The following is a 24,296-nucleotide window of genomic DNA, read 5'->3' as shown; positions in this document are numbered from 1 at the left end:
TTTATCAGCATTTCAGCAGCAGTTTCATCAGCTTTCTGGAGGACTGCGCAACACTGAGAGAGGGACGCAGTTCTTTCTGGCAGTAGTGTTGGATTGGGGTTTTTGCAGGAGGATTTATGCTGGGTGATTGAGCAGGGGACCCGCCCTTGCCTATTGGAGGATTTTTGGTAGAGTTTCAAGCAGAGTTTTGGAGGGGTTTCTTCAGTGGCAGCGCAGAGCATTGAGGAACTACGCAGATCCCCAAGGGGGTGATTTTCGGGGGTCGGCTATTCTAGGAAAGCTTTCTGGGTTTTTCTGGGTTTCTTGAGTAGAGCCCGATTCCAGAGTTTCAACATTTTCTGAGGAGGGGAGCAGCCCCAAATCATCATTTGTTTTCTAGCAGCAGCAACAACACGACAGTTTTCTAGCAGCATCCACGCAGAGAGGCCATTCTTTGTTATTTTGAGAGTATTTCTTCACTTGCCTTGTGCAAGTCGAGGTGCCATCTTTCTGATCACCTCTTGTACTCATTTTATTGCTCAGTATAATAAAATGGCTTAGCATTTCACACTGCATTTTTGAGTATTTGCTTATATTTCCTGTTTACATTATTATATGTTGTACCACTGTTATTTTGTCATCTTTGGGTTATTATATTATTTGCACGTTTTTGGTTGGAGTTTTGCTGGGCTTGAGGGATATTCCGGGTTAGCGATATTACATTGTGGTATGAGTAAAGCGCCATTTAATGCTTAAGTTGGGTCCAAGGAATGGTCATTCTTGGATTTATCAAAAGCTTCTAGTTTTATGGACATCTATACCCATGTTTCTATCATTCCCACCCTCCAAAAACTTGTACAAGATAGGTATAATTAAATTAACCCAGTATTATTACACCATTTATTTGAGGATTAATGATTCTAAATGAACATGTTCATGCACACAAAGTTCCTATATGTTTAATACCTGTGCAACATAGCTTAATTAATTTAACCATGTATTAGCACATTGTTTATTTGAGTATTAATAATTCTAAATTCACATGTTCACGCACATAAAGTTCTTATTTGTTTAATACTTGAGACAAAAAAGTTGAACGACATTTTTATTTTGTTTGACAGGTGAGGGATTATAGGACAGATTGGGATCTACAAGTACATCAACCTGTGGCAGGCAACTATTATCCTGTGAGTTTGTTGAAATTATTACCTTCTTTAGCCTTTTTTTGTGTTTGAACTTTGGCTGTTTGGAAAACAAAGGCTCTCATCACCAACAAATCAAACATGCATTAGTAATCATTTGAATATGAACCTTGTTAATTTGATGTTAAGTTTGGCTTTATAATTTCTTGTGTTGTAATTAAATGTGCATATTTTGATGATAAAATGTATTTTTAATATATATTTTTCATGTTCTGTAGTGTTCCTTCTTGGAAACAACCCAAACCAACCTCTGTAATTTCTGAGTTTTACTGGTTTTCTCAGTGAAATATTTTGTTAAAACAGTTTGTGAGTTGATTGCTGTATGTGCATTTTTTTCCATGTCACATAAATAATAAAGGGCATATCCAATATAATGTTGGCATAGACAACCCTTTTCAAGAAGGATGGTCACATAAATTCCATCACAACATTTAGCAGAAATAGTGAACGCTACATCCATCTAGTTCGTTGTTTCTCCAATTTAGACAACTCTGAAATTATATTCCAGAATTGCAAACATTACAGTCACCAAGGCAAGTACAGAGCAATGAAAAATATGGTAGAACATGGTTATAAACAACAACTAGTCTTCTATTTCAAATGCCCCAATTCTGCGAAATGTCCTCTCTGCATATCAGCTCCAGCTCGTCCCTTTTTCATGAAAAAACTCATTGGCACATGGTTCAGCTACAGGACAGAATTCGTGCCTCTCTTCCACATGCGCTAGCAGGCATCAAAATGCATGCTTCTCGTCCCCCTTACAACTGAATGGCACTTGGGTTGGGCAGAATGTGACTGTAAATGGCTTGTACAACAAACCCACTTCAGGACTTGGCCTCTTGGTGAAGGGAAACTCTGCCCACATAACACAATTTGGCCTCCTTGAGAATTTTAATTTTCTCCTGCACAAAAATGGATTAGCTCCAGAACACCATCAAGCTGATTAGCAATAAATCTAGAAAGATAGAAACCCAACTAGGGTGGCAAAAGAATTCCACCAAAGTTGGAAGACTAGCTAGGGTGGCAATGGAAAGTCCACTGAAACTAGGGTGAGGGTCTCCCTTGAAACCCTCGATCTGAACTCTCTTGAAGCTCCACTTCAGTAGCAATAGAAATGATGAGTTAGGATGATTTGCAAATGATCCCCCAACCTCCTTTTATGAGTTATCCCAAAGCTTCTAGATTCCCTTCTAATATTATTTTATTGGTGGGAGCCATTCTCCATTAAGTAACTTTTGCTGCCACTTTTAATAAAATAACGTTTTCTGCCCTTTCCTAATGAAATAATATTTTTCCGCCATTTATAATTAAATAATATCTGCCCTTTTTCATCAAAATTGGGCAAATTCCTTAGTAACTTCTGTACTAAAAATCAGGGATATTACAGTCCTCTCCACCAAAAAATTGCTTTTCCTCAACCAATTTCACCATATGCAACTATTCAACAACCTCACCTAGCTAATGCCAGGGTCCCAAACGTGCCTAGAAAATGCTCTATCCTCATTGTCATACTTCACTATTTTGCGAGGTATCCTACGATACCATAGTCCATCCCAAGGCCACATTGCGAAACTGATTTTCTCATCCTCCTTGCATTGAACAACAACTGTTTCTAAATTAAGTGTGAGCTGCATCACTATAGATTGCTCACTGGGGTTATTCAGATAGACCCATTTTGGGCTTTCTGGGCCAATTTGAATCATGCAATACATTATCTCTGATTGGGCTAGTACAGACAAACTTCCCGAGGCTACCTGTGTTTCCACTTCCAGGCCCTTAAAAACAATCCATTTGCTTCCCTCACAACATGATGTACAGCTGATTTTGAATGTTTTCGGGGAATATCAGTAAGATGAACACTTCCAAGATCCAGTCGAGCAAGTGATATTGACATTGACTTTCCTCTACAGATGTAGTCTCGTGTCTCGACTCTCACATGTAACAATAGTTGTAGAAATCTGCTTTGCAGGTTCTTCAAAATACCTTTCTCTAGCATTATGAATTTCTCTAACCAAGGATTGCAGAGTTTCTAGCTTTTCTACAGGCTCTGTATCACTTGGAAGCAACTTTCTGGGCCAAACTGCCACTATAAGAGCAACTCTTTTGTCAGGGAATACCTACCAAGGTTCTGTAACATATGGCATGAAATGGTGGAGTAACTTTACAATATTCTAAAAGACATAAACAAGCATAACGTGTGCACAAACAATAGATGAAGAATCCTCTTTTCCATAAATGTGTGTTTTTTTGACTTCAAAGCACCAATCAATGATTTCACTCGAGAGGAATTCATAGATTGAATGCCCAACCTCTCCATTTAATAAAATTAATCCAACTCTTTCTCCTTTAGAATGTTGAATAAATTCTGGTTATGAATAACCTCCCTTGATTATGAAGTTTCAATTTTTTTCTTCATGAACTTTCTGAACTTTAGCTTCCTATGTTAAGTTATGGTATGTTCTATGCTTATAACAATTTACTTCTTTTTTTTATTATATTCCATAGATTAGCAATCACATGTACATAAAGTAAAGTGCAGATAGAACATTAAACGATCAACAGAAAACAAGCCAAGACAAGAGATACAATATGTGGCGGCTAGCCAAGGACAAACCCCACAATCTGTGGAGAAACCCTTTGATCAAATCTTCTTTTATCTTCAATAATTCAGCAGAGAGAAATAGTACAATAAATCTGATTTATATCAGCAGTAGCAAACCCTAGATCAGCAGCATCAGCATTAGCGGCTTCATCATCGAAACTAGGGCAGTCGATATCTCACAAACCGATTATCGAATCAGCTTGATTCCACCACCAAAAGTTGCAGCCTTCAGAGGAGGTTCAGATGAACCTACAACGCAGTTCAGATGAGGAGATCTTCTAGTCCACGCAGGTCAAACTTCACTTTTGTAGTTGCAGCTTCAGTTTCAACAGCTTCCTTCAAACTAGGGCAGTCGATATCTCGCAAACTGTCCGTCGGATCGACTTGATTCCACCACCAAAAGTTGCAACCTTCAGAGGAGGTTCAGATGAACCTACAACACAGTTCAGATGAGGAGATCTTCTAGTCCACGCAGGTCAAACTTCACTTCTACAGTTGCAGTTTCAGTTTCAGCAGCTTCCTTCAAACTAGGGCAGTCGATATCTCACAAACCGTCCATCGGATCGACTTGATTCAACCACCAAAAGCTACAGCCTTCAGAGGAGGTTTAGATGAACCTACAACGCAGATCAGAAGAGGAGGTTTGGTGTTCCACGCTGGTCAAAGTTTGGATCTGCAGTTGCAGCTTCAGTTTCAGCAGCTTCCGGCTTCACATGTGTGAGAGAGACCCTTCTCTGCGCAGTAGAGAAGAGACTCTTTTCTGCACAATCGAGAGAGAGAGATATGTGATGAGATGAGTGAGTGCAAATGAGGAAAAGTCCTCCTGTATTTATACGCAATTGTTGATGTTTGAATAGATGTGACTGTTGGGCTTCTGAGCCTACACGAGTTGTAGGTCGGCTTGATAATAATTCCATAATCAAAATAAATTCATATCTCCATGAATACTTATTGGAATCAGATGATGTTTAGATCAATCCTACACCTCTCGACGAGAGGAATCTAATGAACATATCATCAGCCATGAATAATGATCTGAATTGGATCCATGAAGACTAATCAAAGCACCAAGACTATATCAAATCGGGACAAAATTCGAATTAAAGAGCACAGGGCGATCAGAAAAACCTCTGAACAATGGCAGTTGGCAGCCAGCGAGGAACGACGAGGACCTCGGTCAAAGCGCGCTAACCGAGGCCCATGGAGACTACACAGGAGGCGAAACTGACACCTGGGAAGCCCGGATCGGGAAAAGGAGGCAGTTTCTAATGTGCGATTAGCGGCATCGCTGGGCAAAACCCCTCGAAATGGAAAGGCCCCGAAGCGCTCGGTCGCATGGAAGCCAGGAAAACCGTGGGGAAAAGCGCAAAAGGCTAAAGGCGGGACCCACGCTCCAAAAACTGGCGGTATATATCGGGGACACCCTTGGGTGGTAAACAGATTTGGCTGAAACCTAACGATTCCATTCAACGCCCAATGTGTGGCAGGCGGAGGAGAGAGAAAACCGCCGCTCATCGCATGCTAACGGTCGAGCAAGTCAACCGCGTGAAATGAGCGAATGATGTTGGAGTGGGAGGCTCCAGATCTAATGGCTAAGAACGTGCCCGATGAAAGAACCAAATTTGACAGGGGATTAAGCCGAGATCTACAAGGATTTGAGGTCCAATTTGACCGCTGAGGTGGCAGATAGTCATTTCCCGACGAAACTGAAGAATCGAACCGACGAGCAAGAGTTGGCGCAGTTCACAAGAGGACAAGTGGCCACTCCCCGTGAGTCGTTAATGATGATGCCAAGACAGGGAACTCCAAACGAGCAGCAGCAGGCGACCCGATGGAGGAAGAAGAGGAATCGAATAGTCATGAGATCGACTGGCTTTAAAGCCATGACCAGAAAACAAAGAGAGAGGACGTCGAGAGGAAGAATCAGAGAGAAGAAGACAAAGACAGAGAAAATAAAAGACCGTGAAGCAAAAACCAGAAAGACAGAGGGCTGAGCTAACCACAGGCAGCGTCAAGCACCAGAGAGCTTGAGAGGTTCAAGCCACGCTTGAAGGGATTTGTCGGGAATCCAGTACCATATTAGGCTCCTCCCCTTAAAGACTAGAAAGGTCAAGTGCTGGTAAGGAAAATAGTCTGTGCACTCTAGTGGCTTCGGGAATCCATGAACCACCCTACCAAGCAATTCTGTTTCAGGAGACTCGGATTGAGCTCCTCATTGTAATTCTCTACTTTAAAGACACAATAAAAGAAGGCCACCACTGAAAGCTGGACTGAAGACGTAGCCCTGGAGGATAGGGTGAACTCCTTATTAATTGTTGTGTTCTTGTATTTGCTTACTGTGTTTCTCTGCTGTTTTCTATTTCCAGTGTTTGTGTATTTTGTAATCTGATCGTTCCGTTGCCTAAAATAACATAGACACACACCAGCACATGAGTCTGTAATACCTTCATTCAATAATTAATTAACTGAGGTCACTCAAGGGCGATTTTCAGATCAAGTGGTATCAGAGCTTTAGGCTGTTAAGGTTAGACGAGCTTGTGTTGGTTTAGCTATGAATGTTAACTAGATCAAAGCTCAAATTAGGAGAAGGAGAGTTGGTCGAAACTAATCCTGAAATTGGGAGAGTCTATCCTCGGAAGACAATGTCAGAGGAAGGTCCTATGGGTCCAGACCCTCAATTCATAGAAAGTTTCCTAGCCATAAAGTCCATGGTAGAAGAGATGTATAGGGACTTTAGAAAACATAGGGATGAAGATTCATCAGGCACTAAACAGGACAAAGGAGAAGATGAGTCTCACAGCCACGACCACTCAAAAGGAAAAGGGAAAGAGGAAAGCTTTCTCACACCTCCTAATAGCCCTGTACATAACAAGAAATCATCCTTGATTAAGCTAGATGTTAAAGTTGATTTGCCTATATATGATGGAGAGTTAAATGCAGAAAAGTTGGACAATTGGATTAGACAAAATGATGTGTATTGCATAGTTGTAATATTCCTTTCCAGGAATATTCCACAAACCCCAGCAAACTCCAGCCAAATACGTACAAATGATATAATAACCGGGAAGCTCAAAATGATGAAAATAACAGTGGTACAACGTATAATAATGTAAACAGGAAATATAAGCAGATACTCAAGAAATGCAGAGAGAAATGCTAAGCCATTTTATTATACTGAGTAATGGACAGAGTACAAGAGGTGATCAGAAAGATAGCACCTTGACTTGCACAAGGCAAGTGAAGAAATACACCCAGAATAGTAATGAAATGGACTCTCTCTGAACTGCATCCAAGTTGCTGGAGAACTGTTGTGTTACTGCTACTGCTGGAATCAAGTAAGGATTTGGGACTGTTCCCCTCCTCAGAAAATGCTGAAACTCTGGAATCAGCCTCTACTCAATAAACCCAGAAAAACCTAGAAAGCTTTCCTGAAATAGCTGACCCCCGAAAATCACCCCCTTGGGGATCTGCGCAGTCCCTCAATGCTCTGCGCTGCCACTGAAGAAAACCCTCCAGAACTCTGCCTAAAACTCTGCCAAAATCCTCCAATATGCAAGGGTTGATCCCCTGCTCAAACTCCCAGCTCAAATCCTCCACAAACCCTCAATCCAAAACTCCTGCTAGAAGGAACTGCGTCATCCCTCTCAAGACTGCGCAGTCATCCAAGATGCTCAATCCTCCTGCCAAAATGCTAATGAAACTACTGCAAAAATACTGATGGAAATACCTTGCCCAAGCAGGCACTCGAAGTCCCCCGGGGCTGAGGGTGAGATCTCCGACCGGAGACACTCAATGCACTAAACAGTGCTGCAGACCAGCTAAACAGCCGGCGTGCTCTAAGTCGAAGTGACTAGCTCAAATGCACATAATCGAATGCCAAAATGAGGAGGTTCCCCTCACCTTTATAGCGTTGGCCCTTCTCAAACCCTAAGGCCCACCTCCTCCAACGTAGCCAGCTCTTGCCACGTGCTCCTGTGCATCTATGCAGTCCCTCCAAGTGTCTGCGTGGGCCCCCTCCTCTACGTGGTTCTATGGCTCCCTTGGCTCCCCTTTAAGTTATAATGTTGTGCTACTAGGGAGTGACTTTATTCTAAAAGTGAGTTATGTCACCCTTTACTCACCTTTTTTTATTATTCATAACTAACTATAGAAGGCAAAATTGAACAAAATTCGAATATTCCAATTAGCCATGGCTAATTAGGAATATTACAGTGTCCCCTGGAAAAATGTTGCTTATCCTCAAGCAACTGAAGTGATGGATGCTGCAAAATTTTCTCGCGCTCCCAGGTGGCATCCTCATCCGGTAAATTCTTCCACCTCATCAAGAATTCCCGAACCGTCTTGCTCTACAGCTGCCTCTCCCTGGTATCAATATTAGCTTCTGGCTGCAACACCAAATGCCCCTCATCATACATAGGTGGTAGCTCATCTATCACTGTCACCTGCTGCCCCAATGCCTTCTTCAGGCATGATACATGAAAAACGTTATGAATCTTGCTGCCTTGGGGTAGCTCCAACTCATATGCAACCTGTCCAATCCTTCGTATCACCCTGTATAAGGCATCCGGGTCCTGGGTAAGACATCCTGTAAGTCCCGAGTCCTGCTAATAGCATCCTGGAGTGTGGCTGGCCTAGTGGATCGGACTAAACCCCGAAGTGGCTCGGCTAACCCCTCAACGTACATGTAGATCCTCCGTGTCGTAGATAGATCTGGCACCATCACTGAAACCCTCAAGAAGTCTGCAATGTAAGTCTCTGGACTCCTGATCTGTTTGAGCCTCGTCAGCTCAACAAAGTGCTGCTCTGGATCCCTTCGGTCAAACCTCTCTATCAATCTCCTGGTGAACTCGGCATATGTCGTCACTGTGGAGTGTCCGAGTGTAACCATCCCATGAAACCACCAATCCTGGGCCTCACCATCCAAATGTAACGTCGCCACTTTGATGGCCTTTGCCTCCAACATTTGGTTAAGTTGGAAGTAAATGTCTAGCTTCTCCACCCAAGACTTTGCCGAACTGTTTGATGAACCATCAAACGTAGGCAAGTGAAATCTACTAGCTGCATGGTGGGTGTCACCATCATGATAATGCCAGTATCCTCTGTGATGGTCGCGGGGTCTACTATCCCGCTGGAGCTGAAAAAAGTCTCTAAATGAGAGGGCTTCCCTGAACTCCTGCCCATAGGCCTGGTACTCTACAAAATAATCACCCATATGACCGGGCTCTGCCTCCTGCTGTGCTCCGGCCCCCGTGTCTGCTCCTAAGAAAGTGGGCATGGTAGAGTGTGTAGACGCATGCGAGACCACCTGCTGAGTAGTATCACGCTGCTTTGGCAAATGGTGGGATGCACCCGATCCCTCACCAACCTGGAAAACCCATGGGCTCTCACGCTGTCTAACCTCTACTACTATGAATCTCTACCCCATCACGTCAATCTGCTTCGACAGATCCTACACTAATTTGAGGAGCATATCCGCAAATCTCTTCTCGACCTCGTCTGCCATCGGATCTTTCTGCTCTATGTCCACCACAAGCTCCTCCTGTTCTATGTCCTCTATCCGAATAGAGTCTCCCTCTTCGTAGGTGTTCTCCAACCTACGCTCAATGTCTTTGTATTTCCTACCCTTGTAACAGATGTAGGGTTTCTCCCTCGGTGTCATAGACTACTAGCAACACGGGCTGAGCCAGATCTATGCTCTGATACCACTGTAATATTCATTTCTAGGAATATTCCACAAACCCCAGCAAACTCCAACTAAATACATACAAATGATATAATAACCGGGAAGCTCAAAATGATGAAAATAACAGTGGTACAACGTATAATAATGTAAACAGGAAATATAAGCAGATAATCAAGAAATGCAGAGAGAAATGCTAAGCCATTTTATTATATTGAGTAATGGACAGAGTACAAGAGGTGATCAGAAAGATAGCACCTCGACTTGCACAAGGCAAGTGAAGAAATACACCCAGAATAGCAATGAAATGGCCTCTCTCTGAACTGTGTCCAAGTTGCTGGAGAACTGCTGTGCTGCTGCTACTGCTGGAATCAAGTGAGGATTTGGGGCTGTTCCCCTCCTCAGAAAATGCTGAAACTTTGGAATCAGCCTCTACTCCCTCCTCCTCCTGAAATAGCCGACCCCCGAAAATCACCCCCTTGGGGATCTGCGCAGTCCCTCAATGCTCTGCGCTGCCACTGAAGAAAACCCTTCAGAACTCTGCTTGAAACTCTGCAAAAATCCTCCAATATGCAAGGGCTGATCCCTTGCTCAAACTCCTAGCTCAAATCCTCCACAAACCCTCAATCTAGAACTCCTGCCAAAAGGAACTGCGTCATCCCTCTCAAGACTGCGCAGTCATCCAAGATGCTCAATCCTCCTTCCAAAATGCTAATGAAACTACTGCAAAAATACTGAGGGAAATACTTTGCCCGAGCAGGCACTCGAAGTCCCCCGGGGCAAAGGGTGAGATCTCCGACTGGAGACACTCAATGCACTAAACAGTGCTGCAGACCAGCTAAACAGCCAACGTGCTCTAAGTCGAAGTGACTAGCTCAAATGCACATAATCGAATGCCAAAATGAGGAGGCCCCCTCACCTTTATAGCGTTGGCCCTTCAACCCTAAGGTCCACCTCCTCCAACGTAGCCAGCTCTTGCCACGTGCTCCTGTCCATTTGCGCAGTCCCTACAAGTGTCTGCGTGGGCCCCCTCCTCTACATGGTTCTATGGCCCCCTTAGCTCCCCTTTAAGTTACAATGTTGTGCTACTAGGGAGTGACTTTATTCTAAAAGTGAGTTATGTCAACCTTTACTCACCTTTTTTATTTATTCATAACTAACTATAGAAGGCAAAATTGAGCAAAATTCGAATATTCCAATTAGCCATGGCTAATTAGGAATATTACAAGAGTGCAGAACATCGACTCAGACAAGAGCAAGATTTAGCTGGCAAGCCTACGCCTTGGAGGCACTGCCTTGGTTTGGTGGGAAGGCAAAACCCAAGCTGACATAAAAAGACATGGTAAGACTATCTCTGTGTGGAATGAATTTGTGTCTGCAATAAAAAAGCAGATCTATCCATTGGCCTACATGCAACAAGCCATGATGAGTTGGCACTCTTCGACAGTTGAAAGGGCAAAGTGTGCAAGGGTACACTCAACAATTTAGAAAGAGGGCATTGACTCTAGGAATCTCACTAGACTCACCAGAGACTCTGTTGAAGTACATTGGTGGTCTACACAGCTACATGAAATATACCATCCTCATGTTCAATCCCACTAGTATAGATGAGGTATCTATACAAGCTACTCATCTAGAAGCTAGAGGAAAGAATGGAAATCTAGAAGCTGGGGGACCATCCCAACCCACTGCAAGCAAGAGCAAGGAGAAAAGAAAGCAGAAGTGGAAAGCAAGGAAGGCTAACACTGCACAAAAAAGCAAGGCTTCATGCACTCACTGTAAAAAGGATGGGCATGATGATGAGCATTGTTGGATTTTGCATCCAAAGCTGAGACCTAAGAAGTTCGAGGGCAAGAAAAAGAAGACTGCTGCAGCTATTCAGAAAGATTTGGGGTCAGACTCAGGAGATGAAACAACCATTGTAGCCATAGGTATAAAAGGTAAGAATTCTGAAGCGTCTACAAGTAATTCTGCACAATCTGTTATTGATGAAGAAAATGAGAGAAAAAGACATGAGCTTTTCCATATTCGAGTTATTTCCAAACATCAAAAGATTGATACTTTGTTTGATAGTGGCTCACAAGTAAATTTAATTTCTGAAGCAATTGTAAAGAAATTGGGATTAGCAACTACACCTCATAAGAAACCATAGCCATTAGGATGGTTGAATGACAAAGCACAACTACAAGTGACTAGACAGTGCAAACTCAAGTTTTCTTTTGGGTCAACATTTGTAGATGAGGTTGAGTTAGACATAATTCATTTGGATATATGTGGAATTGTTTTAGGAAGTCCTTACTTGTATGATAAAAAAGCTATTTTCTATAGAGCTGAGAACAAGTATCTACTTGTCAAAGAGGGAATCGAATACTTTGTAAGAGCTCATAAGCTCAAGAATAATTATACTCTCATAAACTCAGGGCAGATGAAAAGAATGATAAATTCATGCAAACAATTCTCGCTGATGGTTGTAAAGGAAAAGAAACTTGATAAAACCAATGTTTTTGAGGGCTGTAATGCTAAACAACAAGCTGATTTAGAAAAGGTTGTTTCAGAGTATGATATCTTGTTTCAAGAACCTAAAGGTTTGCCACCCAAAAAGGAAATAGTACATGATATTATTTTGCAGCAAGATGCTCCTTTGCCTAACATTGGAATGTACAGGTTGTCTGCTTTAGAGAATGCTGAAATCAAGAAGTAGGTGCAGGAGCTGCTCGAGAAGGGGTTCATTAGGCCTAGCACGTCACCATGTGGGTCACCAATCGTTTTAGTGAGAAAGAAAGATGGCTCGTGGAGAATGTGCATTGATTACCGAGCACTGAATAAGATAACAATAAAAAATCGTTATCCCCTTCCTCGCATAGATGATCTTTTAGATCAATTGAAAGAAGTTGTTTATTTCACCAAGCTAAATTTGCACAGTGGATACCATCAGGTCAGAGTTGCAGAACAAGATGCATGGAAGACTGCTTTCAAAACAAAGCAGGGATTGTATGAGTGGCTGGTTATGCCTTTTGGCTTAACTAATGCTCCTGCTACTTTCATGAGATTAATGAATGATGTACTCAGAGCTTTTCTTGATGATTTTGTTATTGTGTATCTCAATGACATTCTGATTTTTAGTAAAACATGGGAAGAACACTTAAAGCATGTTAAGCAGACATTAGATGTTTTGAAAAGAGAAAAACTTCATGTTAAACTCTCAAAATGTGAATTTGGCAAAAAAATCTCTGAATTATTTGGGTCATATAGTAGGGGGTGGTGAATTGAAGATAGATCCCTCTAAGGTGGCAATCATTGTAAACTGGTCTAAACCCAAGTCTGCTACAGAAGTGAGAAGCTTCTTAGGGGCAGCACACTATTGGGGGAAGTTCATTTCTAACTTTTCCTCAATTGCAGCTCCCTTACATGCTTTAACGGGATTGAACAAGGTGTTTCAGTGGGGAGGCAAACATCAGAAAGCCTTCGACACCTTGAAAGAAAAGATTAGTACAACACCTGTACTAGCACTGCCTGATCTGCAAAGACCATTTGAGATCCAAACAGATGCTAGTAACTATGCCATGGGAGCAGTGTTAACACAGCATGGTAAACCCATATGTTATGATTCTGAGACTTTTAATCTTACAGTAGTTAACTATCCTACATATGATAAAGAATTGTATGCATTAGTTCAGAGTGTGAAAAAGTGGAAACATTACTTAATGGGCAAAGAGACAGTAATACATACTGATCATCAGCCACTTCAATATCTACACTTCCAAACTAAGTTGCAGCAATCAAGACATTATAGGTGCATGGGTTTTCTACAACAGTTTCATTTAGTCATCAGATATAAAAAGGGCATAAACAATAAGGTTGCAGACATGTTATCTAGACCCATTATAAATGCATCTACTATACTTAAGCATAATTCTATGTTACATGAGAGTTACATTGAACAATATGCTCAAGATATAGATTTCAAAAATGTATATGCAACTTTAAGTCAAGGCAAAAGAGTAGAAGAATTGGATTATCATGTAAAGGACCGAACCTTATACCATTGTGGGAAGTTATGCATTCCACAAACTGAGAGAGTAAAGATAATTAGAGAAGCGCACACTTCTCTGATATCAGGTCACTTTGGGGTAAGTAAAACAGTTGCACAGCTACAAAGATTTTGTTATTGGCCAAAAATGAATGAGACAGTTTCTAGATATGTAAGAAGGTGTACTATGTGTGCTAAAAGCAAGCCCGGCAACAGAAAACTAGGCTTGTACACTCCATTACCAGTTCCTTCTCACCCTTGGGAAAGTGTTTCCATGGATTTTGTTGGAGGACTGCCTAAATCTAGGAAAGGTCATGATTATCTATATGTTGTTGTGGATAGGTTCAACAAAATGTGTATTTTGATACCTTGTAATAAACAGATTACAGCTGAACAAACTGCAAAACTGTTCTTTGAACATGTATGGGTTCATTTTGGATTACCCACTTCCATTGTATCTGATCGAGACACCCGATTTGTGGGGAAGTTTTGGTCAAGTTTGTGGGAACTGATGGACACCAAACTGAAGAAAAGCACAACTTTTCATCCACAAACTGATGGCCAGACAGAAGTAGTTAACAGGACAGTGATCCAGTTACTCAGAGGATATTGCAGCAAACATCCTAAGCTTTGGGATGAACATTTGTGTTATGTGCAGCATGCTTACAACAGAGCAAAACATTCCTCTACATAGAGATCTCCTTTTGAGACTTGTTTTGATTTCACACCAAGGTCTCCTTTGGATTTTGTCTTTGGTAAAGATACCACAGTTGAGGGACACAGTGATGTGGACAGGGCAACTAGGTTCGTTGAACAAATCCAGGAGATCCACCAGGCAGTACAGGAACAGCTGGAAAAGAGTCAAGCCAAATACAAGGCAAGGCATGACAAGCATCGGATGGAGCATAGTTTCCAAGTTGGTGACCAAGTCTAGCTGTATATCAGCAAGGACAGGATGCAAGGTGAAGGTAAAAAGCTAAAGCCTATCAGGTATGGACCTTACAAAATACTTGAGAAGATTGGTGAGAATGCTTTTCGCCTTTATCTACCAGCTTACATGCACATCTACTTAGTCGTAAATACAGATTGCTTGAGATTGTTTGAACCCTCTCTAATTGAGGATCCCAAATAGCAGAGTCAATTGCCTTCTATTGATGACCTGCTACCTGAATATCTTAATGAATTGCAGGAAGACACAGTTCTGGACAGGAAAGTGAGGACGATGCGCAGAGGAGATGTTGAGTACCTCAGAGTAGGACTCAAGGGTTCAAAGCTGAGCAATGCAAAGTGGATTGAGATTGGACAAGTGAGACAACAGTACCCTCACTTAGTCGATGCTTGAAAACCAACTTTTAGTGGTCCAAAAACTTTTTCAGTGGGAAGGCCATGATCCGAATTGGGTCCATGAAGAATAATCAAAGCACCATGACTGTATCAAATCGGGACAAACTTCGAATTAAAGAGCACAGAGCGATCAGGAAAACCTCTTAACAGTGGCAGTTGGCAGCCAGCGAGGAACGACGAGGACCTCGGTTAAAGCGCGCTGACTGAGGCCCATGGAGACTGCGCAGGAGGCGAAATTGGCACTTGGGAAGTCCGGATCGGGAAAAAGAGGCAGTTTCTGATGCGCAATTAGCAGCATCGCTCGGCAAAACCCCTCGAAATGGAAAGGCCCTGAAGCGCTCGGTCGCAAGGAAGCCAGGAAAACCATGGGTAAAATCGCAAAAGGCTAAAGGCGCAACCCGCGCTCCAAAAATCGGTGGTATATATCGGGGACACCCTTGGGCGGTAAACGGATTTGGCTAAAACCTAGCGATTCCATTCAATGCCCAACGTGTGGCAGGCGAAGGAGAGAGAAAACCGCCACTCATTGCACGCTAACGGTCGAGCAAGTCAACCGCGCGAAATGAGCTAATGATGTTGGATTGGGAGGCTCCAGATCTAACGGCTGAGAACACGCTCGATGAAAGAACCAGATTTGACAAGGGATTAAGCCGAGATCTACAAGGATTTGAGGTCCGATTTTACCGCTGAGGTGGCGGATGTGTCATTTCCCAACGAAATCGAAGAACCGAACCGACAAGGAAGAGCTGGTGCAGTTCGCAAGAGGATAAGTGGCCACTCTCAGTGAGCCGTTGATGATGACGCCAAGACAGAGAACTCTAAGCGAGCAGCAGCAGGCGACCCGATGGAGGAAGAAGAGGAATCGAACAGTCATGAGATCGACTGGCTTTAAAGCCATGACCAGAAAATAGAGAGAGAGGATGCCGAGAGGAAGAATCAGAGAGAAGATGACAAAGACAGAGAAAAGAAAAGATAGTGAAGCAAAAATCAGAAGGACAGAGGGCCGAGCTGACCACAGGCAGCGTCGAGCACCAGAGAGCTTGAGAGGTTCAAGCCACCCTTGAAGGGATCTGTCGGGAATCGTACCATATTGGGCTCCTCCCCTTAAAGATCAGAAAGGTCAAGAGCTGGTAAGGAAAAGAGTTTGTGCACTCTAGTCGCTTTTGGAATCCAAGAACCACCCTGCCAAGCAATTCTGTTTCAGGAGACTCAGATTGAGCTCCTCATTGTAATTCTCTGCTTTAAAGACATAATAAAAGAAGGCCACCACTGAAAGCTGGACCAGAGACGTAGCCCTAGAGGATAGGGTGAACTCCTTATTAATTGTTGTGTTCTTGTATTTGCTTACTGTGTTTCTCTGTTGTTTTCCATTTCTAGTGTCTGTGTATTTTGCAATTTGAACGATCCGTTGCCTAAAATAACATAGACACACACCAGCACATGAGTCTGTAATACCTTCGTTCAATAATTAATTAACTTAGGTCACTCAAGGGTGATTTTCAGATCAAGTGGTATCAGAGCTTTAGGCTGTTAAAGTTAGACAAGCTTGTGTTGGTTTAGTTGTGAATGCTCACTAGATCAAAGCTCAAATTAGGAGAAGGAGAGTTGGTCGAAACTAATCCTGAAATTGGGAGAGTCTATCATCGGAAGACAATGTTAGAGGAAGGTCCTATGGTTCTAGACACTCAATTTATTGAGAGTTTTCTAGCCATAAAGTCCATGGTAGAAGAAATGTATAAGGACTTTAGAAAACATAAGAATGAAGATTCATCAGGCTCTAAACAGGACAAAGGAGAAGATGAGTCTCACAGTCATGACCACTCAAAAGGAAAAAGCAAAGAGGAAAGCTTTCTCACACTTCCTAATAGCCTTGTACATAACAAGAAAACATCTTTGATCAAGCTAGATGTTAAATTTGCTTTGCCTATATAGGATGGAGAGTTAAATGCAGAAAAGTTGGACAATTGGATTAGACAAAATGATGTGTATTGCATAGTGCAAAACATCGACTCAGACAAGAGCAAGATTTAGCTGGCAAGCCTACGCCTTGGAGGCACTGCCTTGGTTTGGTGGGAAGGCAGAGCCCAAGCTGACATGAAAAGACACGGTAAGACTATCTCTGTCTGGAATGAATTTGTGTCTGCAATCAAAAAGCAGCTCTATCCATTGGCCTACATGCAACAAGCCATGATGAGTTGGTAGACTCTTCGACAATTGAAAGGGCAAAGTCTGAAAGGGTACACTCAAGAATTTAGAAAGAGAGCATTGATTCTAGGAATCTCATTAGACTCACCAGAGACTCTGTTGAAGTACATTGGTGGTCTACACAGCTACATGATCGTTCTATCCTCATGTTTAACCCCACTAGTATAGATGAGGTATCTGTACAAGCTACTCATCTAGAACCTAGAGGAAAGAATGGAAATCCAGAAGTTGGGGGACCATCCCAACCCACTGCAAGCAAGAGCAAGGAAGGCTAACACTGCAAAAGTGGAAAGCAAGGAAGGCTAACACTGCACAGAAAAGCAAGGCTTCATGCACTCACTGTAAAAAGGATGGGCATGATGATGAGCATTGTTGGATTCTGCATCCAAAGCTGAGACTTAAGAAGTTTGAGGGCAAGAAGAAGAAGACTGCTGCAGCTATTCAGAAAGATTTGGGGTTAGACTCGGGAGATGAAACAACCATTGCAGCCACAGGTATAAAAGGTAAGAATTCTGAAGCATCTACAAGTAATTTTGCACAATTTGTTATTGATGAAGAAAATGAGAGAAAAAGACATGAGTTTTTCCATATTCGAGTTATTTCCAAACATCAAAAGATTGATACTTTGTTTGATAGTGGCTCACAAGTAAATTTAATTTCTGAAGCAATTGTAAAGAAATTGGGATTAGCAACTATACCTCATAAGAAACCATACCCATTAGAATGGTTGAATGACAAAGCACAACTACAAGTGACTAGACAATGCAAACTCAAGTTTTCTTTTGGGTCAGCGTTTGTAGATGAGGTTGAGTTAGACATAGTTCCTTTGGATATATGTGGAATTGTTTTAGGAAGTCCTTACTTGTATGATATAAAAGCTATTTTCTATAGAGCTGAGAACAAGTATCTACTTGTCAAAGATGGAATCGAATACTTTATAAGAGCTCATAAGCTCAAGAATAATTATACTCTCATAAACTCAGGGAAAATGAAAAGAATGATAAATTCATGCAAACAATTCTTACTGATGGTTATAAAGGAAAAGAAACCTGATAAAACCAATGTATTTGAGGGCTGTAATGCTAAACAGCAAGCTGATTTAGAAAAGGTTGTTTCAGAGTATGATATCTTGTTTCAAGAACCTAAGGGTCTGCCACCCAAAAATGAAATAGTACATGATATTATTTTGCAGCAAGACGCTCCTTTGCCTAACATTGGAATGTACAGGTTGTCTGCTTTAGAGAATGTTGAAATCAAGAAGCAGGTGTAGGAGTTGCTCGAGAAGGGGTTCATCAGGACTAGCACGTCACCATGTGGGTCACCAATCGTTTTGGTAAGAAAGAAAGATGGCTCGTGGAGAATGTGCATTGATTATTGAGCACTAAATAAGATAACAATAAAAAATCTTTATCCCCTTCATCGCATAGATGATCTTTTAGATCAATTGAAAGAAGTTGTTTATTTCACCAAGCTAAATTTGCATAGTGGATACCATCAAATCAGAGTTGCAGAACAAGATGCATAGAAGACTGCTTTCAAAACAAAGCAAGGATTGTATGAGTGGCTGGTTATGCCTTTTGGCTTAACTAATGCTCCTGCTACTTTCATGAGATTAATGAATGATGTACTCAGACCTTTTCTTGATGATTTTGTTAGTGTATCTGGATGACATTTTAATTTTTAGTAAAACGTGGGAGGAACACTTACAACATGTTAAGCAGACATTTGATGTTTTGAAAAGAGAAAAACTTCATGTTAAACTCTCAAAATGTGAATTTGGCAAGACATCTCTGAATTATTTGGGTCATATAGTAGGGGGTGGTGAATTGAAGATAGATCCCTCTAAGGTGGCAGTCATTGTAAACTAGCCTAAACCCAAATCTGCTATGGAAGTGAGAAGCTTCTTAGGGGCAGCACAGTATTGGAGGAAGTTCATTTCTAAATTTTCTTCAATTGCAACTCCCTTATATGCTTTAACAGGATTGAACAAGGTGTTTCAGTGGGGAGGCAAACATCAGAAAGCCTTCAACACCTTGAAAAAAAATATTAGTACAACACCTGTACTAGCACTGCCTGATCTGTAAAGACCATTTGAGATCCAAACAGATGCTAGTGACTATGCCATGGGAGCAGTGTTGACACAGCACGATAAACCCATATGTTATTATTCTGAGACTTTTAATCCTACAGTAGTTAACTATTCTACATATGATAAAGAGTTGTACGCATTATTTCAGAGTGTGAAAAAGTGGAAACATTACTTAATGGGAAAAGAGACAATAATACATACTGATCATCAACAACTTCAATATCTACACTCCCAAACTAAGTTGCAGTAATCAAGACATTATAGGTGCATGGATTTTCTACAACAGTTTCATTTAGTCATCAGATATAAAAAGGGCATACACAATAAAGTTGCAAACATGTTATCTAGACCCACTATAAATGCATCTACTATACTTAAGCATAATTTTGTGTTACATGAGAGTTACATTGAACATTATGCCCGAGATATAGATTTCAAAGGTGTATATGCAACTTTAAGTCAAGGCAAAGGAGTAGAAGAATTGGATTATCATGTAAAGGACTGGCTCTTATACCATTGTGGGAAGTTATGCATTCCACAAACTGAGAGAGTAAAGATAATTAGAGAAGCACACACTTCTTTGATATCAGGTCACTTTGGGGTAAGTAAAATAGTTGCACAGCTGCAAAGATGTTGTTATTGGCAAAAAATGAATGAGACAGTTTCTAGATATGTAAGAGGGTGTACTATTTGTGCCAAAAGCAAGCCTAGCAACAGAAAACTAGGCTTGTACACTCCATTACCAGTTCCTTCTCACCCTTGGGAAAGCGTTTCCATGGATTTTGTTGGAGGACTGCCTAAATCTAGGAAAGGTCATGATTATCTATATGTTGTTGTGGATAGGTTCAGCGAAATGTGTATTTTGATACCTTGTAATAAACAAATTACAGCTGAACAAACTGCAAAACTGTTCTTTGAACATGTATGGGTTCATTTTGGATTATCCACTTCCATTGTATCTGATCGAGACACCTGATTTGTGGGGAGTTTTGGTCAAGTCTGTGGGAACTGATGGACACTAAACTGAAGAAAAGCACAACTTTTCATCCACAAACTGATGGCTAGACAGAAGTAGTTAACAGGACAGTGATCCAGTTACTTAGAGGATATTGCAGCGAACATCCGAAGCTTTGGGATGAACATTTGTGTTATGTGCAGCATGCTTACAACAGAGCAAAACATTCCTCTACACAGAGATCTCCTTTTGAGACTTGTTTTGGTTTCACACCAAGGTCTCCTTTGGATTTTGTCTTTGGTAAAGATACCACAGTTGAGGGACACAGTGATGTGGACCGGGCAACTAGGTTCATTGAACAAATCTAGGAGATCTACCAGGCAGTACAGGAACAGCTGGAAAAGAGCCAAGCCAAATACAAGGCAAGGCATGACAAGCATCAGATGGAGCATAGTTTCAACGTTGGTGACCAAGTCTGTCTGTATATCAGCAAGGACAGGATGCAAGGTGAAGGTAAAAAGCTAAAGCCTATCAGGTATGGACCTTACAAAATACTTGAGAAGATTGGTGAGAATGCTTTTCACCTTTATCTACCAGCTTACATGCACATCTACTCAGTCGTAAATACAGATTGCTTGAGATTGTTTGAACCCTCTCTAATTGAGGATCCCGAATAGCAGAGTCAATTGCCTTCTATTGATGACCTGCTACCTGAATATCTTAATGGATTGCAGGAAGACATAGTTCTGAACAGGAAGGTGAGGATGACGTACCTCAGAGTAGGACTCAAGGGTTCAAAGCCGAGAAATGCAAAGTAGATTGAGACTGGACAAGTGAGACAACAATACCCTCACTTAGTCGATGCTTGAAAACCAACTTTTGGTGGTCCAAAAGCTTTTTCAGTGGGAAGGCCGTGATCCGAATTGGATCCATGAAGAATAATCAAAGCACCATGACTGTATCAAATCGGGACAAACTTCGAATTAAAGAGCACAGAGCGATCAGGAAAACCTCTAAACAGTGGCAGTTGGCAGCCAGCGAGGAACGACAAGGACCTCGGTCAAAGCGCGCTGACCGAGGCCCATGGAGACTGCGCAAGAGGCGAAACTAGCACGTAGGAAGCCCGGATCGGGAAAAGGAGGCTGTTTGTGATGCGCGATTAGCGGCATCGCTGGGCAAATCCCCTCCAAATGGAAAGGCCCCGAAGCGCTCGGTTGCATGGAAGCCGGGAAAACTGTGGGGAAAAGCCCAAAAGGCTAAAGGCGGGACCCACGCTCCAAAAGCCGTCTGTATATATCGAGGACACCCTTGGGCGGTAAACGGATTTGGCTAAAACCTAGTGATTCCATTCAGCGCCCGACGCGTGGCAGGTGGAGGAGAGAGAAAACCGCTACTCATTGCACGCTAACGGTCGAGCAAGTCAATCACGCGAAATGAGCGAATGACTTTGGATCGGGAGGCTCCAGATCTAACCGCTGAGAACGCGCCCAATGAAAGAACGGGATTTGACAGGGGATTAAGCCGAGATCTACAAGGATTTGAGGTCCGATTTGACCGCTGAGGTGGCGGATGAGTCATTTCCCGACGAAACTGAAGAACCGAACCGACGAGGAAGAGCTGGCGCAGTTCGCAAGAGGACAAGTGGCCACTCCCTGTGAGCCGTTGATGATGACGCCAAGACAAGGAACTCCAAGCAAGAAGCAGCAGGCGACCCGATGGAGGAAGAAGAGGAATCGAACAGTCATGAGATCGACTGGCTTTAAAGCCATGACCAGAAAACAGAGAGAGGACGCCGAGAGGAAGAATCAGAGAGAAGATGACAAAGACAGTGAAGCAAAAAGCAATAAGACAGAGAGCTGAGCTAACCACAGGCAGCGTCGAGCACCAGAGAGCTTGAGAGGTTCAAGCCACCCCTGAAGGGATCTGTCGGCAATTGAGTACCATATTGGGCTCCTCCCCTTAAAGACCAAAAAGGTCAAGAGCTGGTAAGGAAAAGACTTTGTGCACTCTAGTGACTTGGGGAATCCAAGAACCACCCTACCAAGCAATTCTGTTTCAGGAGACTCAGATTGAGCTCCTCATTGTAATTCTCTGCTTTAAAGACACAATAAAAGAAGGCCACCACTGAAAGCTGGACCGGAGACGTAGCCCTGGAGGATAGGGTGAACTCCTTATTAATTGTTGTGTTCTTGTATTTGCTTACTATGTTTCTCTGCTGTTTTCCATTTCCAGTGTCTGTGTATTTTGCAATCTGATCGATCCGTTGCCTAAAAACATAGACACACACCAGCACATGAGTCTGTAATACCTTCATTCAATAATTAATTAACTGAGGTCACTCAAGGGTGACTTTCAGATCAAGATGACCCACATGAAGTTTGGCCCTAGTTACCAATTTTAACACTCTCTCTCAACTAGGGAGAACTTCATCTGCAATCTGTCTGTCGGTCGCTACTATTCATCCATCAAATGGACTGCCCTGTACAACCTGACCCTTGCCCTGCTCTACTCTATTCTGCTTGTTCTGCTTTGTCTTGTTCTGCCCTGTACTGATTTGTATTGCTCTGCTCTGTTCTGCTTTGCTCTGTTTTCTTTTGTTCTGCTCTGCTTTTGTCCAAATTATGAGGAAGAAGAAATGATCAAGGATGTATCATACTGACTCAAATTCAGTCTCAGAGTATGTACCACTGGTCCCAGACCAGTCTCAACCAACCTGAAGTCAGCGTCATAGTGAGTACAACTCCTACCACTGGTCCCAGACCAATAACAACTGACCTGAAGTCAGTGTCATAGAATGTACCACTCCTACCACTGGTCCCAGACTAGTATCATTGATCCCAGATCAATGGAGGTCATCCTAGCGTAGGGAGTACAATAGATACAATGATGCGTCCATCGGTACTACTATGGTCCCTAACTTCATTTCCCTGCTCATTGATCAGATGAGAGGTACTTCCCATGAGTCCCAGACTGCATGGGTAGGATGTCTCGATAGGAGAACTTAATCAATCCCGTCCTCACAGGAGAACACATCAATCCTATTACAATTGCCATGGAGAACACATCAATCCAGGATACCATGGAGAACACATCAATCTAGGCCTCACAGGAGAACACATCAATCTTGCTACAATCACCATGGAGAACACATCAATCTAGGCCTCACAGGAGAACACATCAATCTTGCTACAATCACTATGGAGAACACATCAATCCAGGCCTCACAGGAGAACTAATCATCCTGCTACACAGGAGAGCGAATCATCCTATTCCACAAGAGAGTGAATCATCTTGTCCCACAAGAGAGCGAATCATCTTGTTCCAGTGCGCACCACCAAGGGAGGGTGAGTCACCCTGTGGTCGTATGTTGCTCTAGTAAGAACCGCAAGCCCTCAGATCTCCCAGAGCTCAATGTATGCAACATGCAGGACCCTTGTACAAGGGTTTCTTGACGACTCGAAGTCGTTTGGGAAAATCACAGATTAGATCTTTCCTCGGGGCTTTGACAAGGTGTATCGACCTGTACATCATCATAATGCGATGGAGCCTCCTTTCTCATCGGCTTACCATATCCCAGATAATCTCTATTTGCTTGAGCAATCGACGAATACGAGATTCCTCAATAATCGAATCCCACCTCTGGTTGTTACAGAAAATCACAGTCGTATGTGTTCAAACAGCTCACTGAAGAGCTTCCCCAACCAGGTAGCTTCATACGAGATCATACTCGTAGATATGTATCTGGTCTCGCTAGTGCTTATGGCAATCGACTTCTGCTTCCTGCTCATCCATTATATCGAAGCAGAATCCAAAGAGAAACAACACTAAAAGTGCTCCAGTGATCCTCCATACTACCTGCCTAGTCAGCATTCGAATAATCATGCAGTTTCATATTTCCGACAGTGTATCTCAATCCATGAGAGATTGTGTCCTGAAAACATCTCAGAAGATTCTTCACACCAATCTAGTGAGGCTCAACCAAATATGAGCTCACAATGCTAACTGCAAAACATATGTTCAGACAGAGATTCACCAAGAACATCAACGCGAATGAGTTTTTGAAACTCGGATGCATTTCCCAAATTGGGTCCGACATCACTACCATATAACTTCTGAAAGTTAAGATCCTCGAGGTAGTCACAAGCTTGCAGTCCATGATGCCAAATCTTTTCAGAATCTTCACCACATATTTTCCTTGAGATAGGAAAAT

The 24,296-nt window shown here is 42.3% G+C and overlaps 1 protein-coding gene across 1 annotated transcript in view; it reads left to right on the top strand.

Moving 5' to 3' along the window:
• The window catches only part of LOC149217702 (alpha-mannosidase-like), a 551,513-nt gene that overhangs the window by 318,079 nt on the left and 209,138 nt on the right, over window positions 1–24,296 (top strand). Inside the window, exon 22 of the mRNA XM_089393048.1 lies at window positions 1,101–1,166. Within this exon, the coding sequence (XP_089249174.1) occupies window positions 1,101–1,166 (66 nt within the window). The remainder of the gene's footprint in view (window positions 1–1,100; window positions 1,167–24,296) is intronic.

This window comes from Pinus tabuliformis, chromosome 1_1 (genome assembly GCF_031772625.1).
Source record: "Pinus tabuliformis cultivar Carrire ecotype Pingquan chromosome 1_1, CPIR1, whole genome shotgun sequence".
Classification (NCBI taxonomy): domain Eukaryota; kingdom Viridiplantae; phylum Streptophyta; class Pinopsida; order Pinales; family Pinaceae; genus Pinus; species Pinus tabuliformis.
This window is presented reverse-complemented; position numbering and strand designations above follow the sequence as displayed.